A 3,718-nucleotide genomic window follows, 5' to 3' on the forward strand; every position below is an offset into this window, starting at 1 on the left:
AGTGTAAACCAGCTTAACAGTAGGGTTTGGGTGGAATCTTCTGGCAATATGACCAAAAACGTTTACACTGAACACAAAACAGTAGGAACACCTGCCCTTTCCATGCGTCTGACCAGGTGAACGCTATGATCCCTTAATGATGTCATTTGCTAAATCCACTTCCATCAGTGTAGATGAAGGGGAGTCCTTTCATTTGGTGATTGGCATTCAGGTTGTGGCAACGAAAAGGCATCGTCCAATATAAACTGATTGGAATTAGAGAACCATGGCACAGTTTCAAAGCTTGATATTTATAGTAAGTTAAACGTTTGGGTTTTGTAATGCTTCGTAGCTTGGCATCATTTCATGGTACAGCAGAACTTGGCACCAGATAGTATGCTCAGAGTATACACACTGGCTGTGTCTGAAATCTGTCTTTCCTACTACTACTTACTAAAACTAGGCTACATACTGTGTCCTAATTTTACTCCATACTATTTACAGTGTAAAGTTTAGTACAAATGAATGCAGTAAGCAACATACTAGGCTCACCCATATTGAGAATGCGCCATATAATACACAATTGTGTTGATTCCTGCCATTTTGTTCATTTGGGTACATCTCATCCCCTCGTCTCATTATCAACTGTTGTCAAACACGTAGGCCTGGAAAGACGATTCTCTAAGTCTACTAGATGAAAAGCCGAAATGAGTATAATATCCTGGAATTGAAAGCAAGAAAATGTCACATACCATAAAACATTATATTTTCGCTTACCTAAAATGCAAGTCTGGGTATTTGAACACGGCACTTTTGGTTGAATTCTTGTTTTGAAAATTGTTTAGTCTTTTAACAGTCAAATCTACTAGTAAGCGACATGGCTTTTCAAAAACAAATTATCAATATAAAAATCTTTGAAAAGAATTGACCTGAATAAATTCCTAATATCACTTACATTTACTTACTGAATGTATGATGAAAACATGGAAATATTAACTATGCTTTCTCTCTATTTACACTGTCAATCTGAACTCTCCTCTTCTCCAGTCTCATCTCTACTTTAACCCCAAACTCTCTTCAACCCTGATTCGTCAATGTGTGACCCCCCCCCCCCCACCCTCCCTATTTTTCAATCGTGGTAATGTGTTCTTTTTCTCTATTTACAGATGAACCTAGCTATCATTTTGTGTTCACTTCTAACCATTCAGCGCTCTATTGCATGTGGTAGAGCAGAGTACAGAACAGGTGATGAATGCTGTCCTATGTGTTCACCAGGTAAGGACCAGCTCTGTATACTATATGGATTATTATGAAGAAAATACATTTCAATACCAATCAATCCATGACACTGACCTTTATCCCACAGGAAACCGGGTACATAAACACTGTACAGAATTTACAAGTACTTCCTGTGTCCCCTGTACCGACTCCACGTTCCTTGATGAACCCAGTGGTCTTACAGCATGCATACTGTGTACAAACTGTGACCCTGGCCTTGGTTTGATGGTAAAGCAGCCATGTACACCTTCATCAGACACTGTCTGTGGGACACTGGAGGGGTTCTACTGTCTAGACCCAACTAAGGAGGGTTGTAGAGCAGCCCAGAGACACAGCAACTGTAAACCTGGTCAATACATCAACCACACAGGTATGTCTTCATGCAAATCTTCCATTGACATTAGTACATGATTTATGCAATCATGAGTTAAGCACATCTCAAGTCAGGATCCTTAATGAGTTTCACCCTGTGTTGATGCAGGAACAATATCTACAGATACTGTGTGTTCTGACTGTACTGGTGACACCTATTCAGATGGATCATTTACATCCTGCCAGCCACACACACAGTAAGTGTGGCTCATGAATAATTATATTTTCCTTCAAAATATAAACTATATACTGCAATATGCAAACAGTTTTCCTAATGTAAAACTGAATGTTAGATGACTACATTGTTGATTTACCAGTGGTCTATTTCTCTTATTATAGATGTGATACCTTGAAGGTTCAGCAAATTAAACCTGGAACTCATTGGTCCGACTCTGAATGTGGACCACAGACCTCCCCTCCCATAGCAATAATATCTGCTGTGGTGGTGGTGGTGGTACTAGCTGTGATGGCAGCAGTAGCTATTAGAAGAAAAATGAAAGGTCCTATATCTGGTGAGAATATTTTGGGGCATTGTACAGTTTAATTTATTGTTTTAATTGCCCAGATGAACAAGTGAGAAACATCCAACACTGAATCAAATCATATTTTATTTGTCACATGTGCTGAGTACAACGGATGGAGACTTTACCGCTTGCTTACCAGCCCTTCCAAATGATGCAGTTAAAAAATAAATAGAAAATAGTAACACGATGATTTAAATAAAATACACAAGAATGAAGCTTTATACAGGAAGTACCAGTACAGTTCCCGCGTGGGAACTGTTTGTAGAGCATGGCGCTAGCAACGCCAGGGCTGTGGGTCCAATTCCCATGGAGGAACATTATGGACAATGTATGCACTCACTACTGTAAGTAGTGATGGAAAAGGGTGTCTGCTAAATGTTTAAAATAAACAGGGTAGCCTAGTGGTTAGAGCGTTGGACTAGTAACCAGAAGGTTGCAAGTTCAAATCCCCAAGCTGACAAGGTACAAATGTGTCGTTCTGCACCTGAACAGGCAGTTAACCCACTGTTCCTAGGCTGTCATTGAAAATAAGAATTTGTTCTTAACTGACTTGCCTAGTAAAATAAAGATAAACTACTGAAGCATACAATAATGGAGCTCCATACAGGAAGTAACAGTACAAGATGATTAAAATGAAATACACAATGTTCTGAAAATCATGACAACACCCTTGTCAAACAGTGTATGTTATTGAGTTCCAAATTAGTTTCTGTCTCAATGATGTTTCTTGTACTTTTCCAGAGACACAAAGCCCTACAGACGTATGTTAATGAATAGTCCCCCAATACCCACTTTATACAGCAGTATTTTCTATCATACTCAATGTGGTAAGGAGATGGCTGACAGGAATGTCTATTACCTCAAAGGTTGCACTTTTTAAAGTTTTATTGAGTTGAGGTTTCCTTTTACTAGGTATCAGACAGAGAGGGAACGTCAATGCTGTTTGTGGGAACAAGAACAGATAAGGTAGCCTGTAACATCAGAATGTTATAGTATACTTGAGTTCATGAATTTCAGCCAGATTTGAACTAAAACTTCTTATGAATATTATAGAGATTCAAGTATCCAGGACATTCATCAGAACAATCCAGTCTAATGTGTGAACCATTGGCTTGAAAACTAAACTAGGCAGTAGGGCCCAATTTCTGTCCACTACATGGTGAATGTGATCTAGACTCCATTTTGAAATAAAAGTTGAAGGCTGGCACATTTGTTTTGTGGTGTAAAGATTAAAAAGGCCATGACCTTGATAAATCAAATCAAATCAAATCAAATTTTATTTGTCACATACACATGGTTAGCAGATGTTAATGCGAGTGTAGCGAAATGCTTGTGCTTCTAGTTCCGACAATGCAGTAATAACAAGTAATCTAACTAACAATTCCAAAACTACTGTCTTGTACACAGTGTAAGGGGATAAAGAATATGTACATAAGGATATATGAATGAGTGATGGTACAGAGCAGCATAGGCAAGATACAGTAGATGGTATCGAGTACAGTATATACATATGAGATGAGTATGTAAACAACGTGGCATAGTTAAAGTGGCTAGTGATACATGTA

The 3,718-nt window shown here is 38.5% G+C and overlaps 1 protein-coding gene across 1 annotated transcript; it reads left to right on the plus strand.

The window, feature by feature from the left end:
- Window positions 1-265: 265 nt before the first annotated feature.
- Window positions 266-3,249, plus strand: LOC139417617 (tumor necrosis factor receptor superfamily member 14-like). Its single transcript, XM_071166826.1, has 8 exons — window positions 266-295; window positions 1,146-1,254; window positions 1,346-1,627; window positions 1,739-1,826; window positions 1,969-2,141; window positions 2,895-2,914; window positions 3,066-3,106; window positions 3,207-3,249. Exons 1-8 carry the CDS (start codon window positions 266-268, stop codon window positions 3,247-3,249), a joined length of 786 nt encoding a protein of 261 aa, XP_071022927.1.
- The last annotated feature ends 469 nt before the right edge of the window (window positions 3,250-3,718 follow it).

This window comes from Oncorhynchus clarkii, chromosome 9 (assembly GCF_045791955.1).
Source record: "Oncorhynchus clarkii lewisi isolate Uvic-CL-2024 chromosome 9, UVic_Ocla_1.0, whole genome shotgun sequence".
Lineage (NCBI taxonomy): Eukaryota > Metazoa > Chordata > Actinopteri > Salmoniformes > Salmonidae > Oncorhynchus > Oncorhynchus clarkii.

Coding starts and splice junctions, on each gene's coding strand:
- LOC139417617 (XM_071166826.1), top strand. CDS start 266: ATGGCACAGTTTCAAAGCTTGATATTTATA. Junction 1,255..1,345: donor CTGTCCTATGTGTTCACCAG/GTAAGGACCAGC, acceptor TTTATCCCACAG/GAAACCGGGTACATAAACAC. Junction 2,142..2,894: donor AATGAAAGGTCCTATATCTG/GTGAGAATATTT, acceptor GTACTTTTCCAG/AGACACAAAGCCCTACAGAC.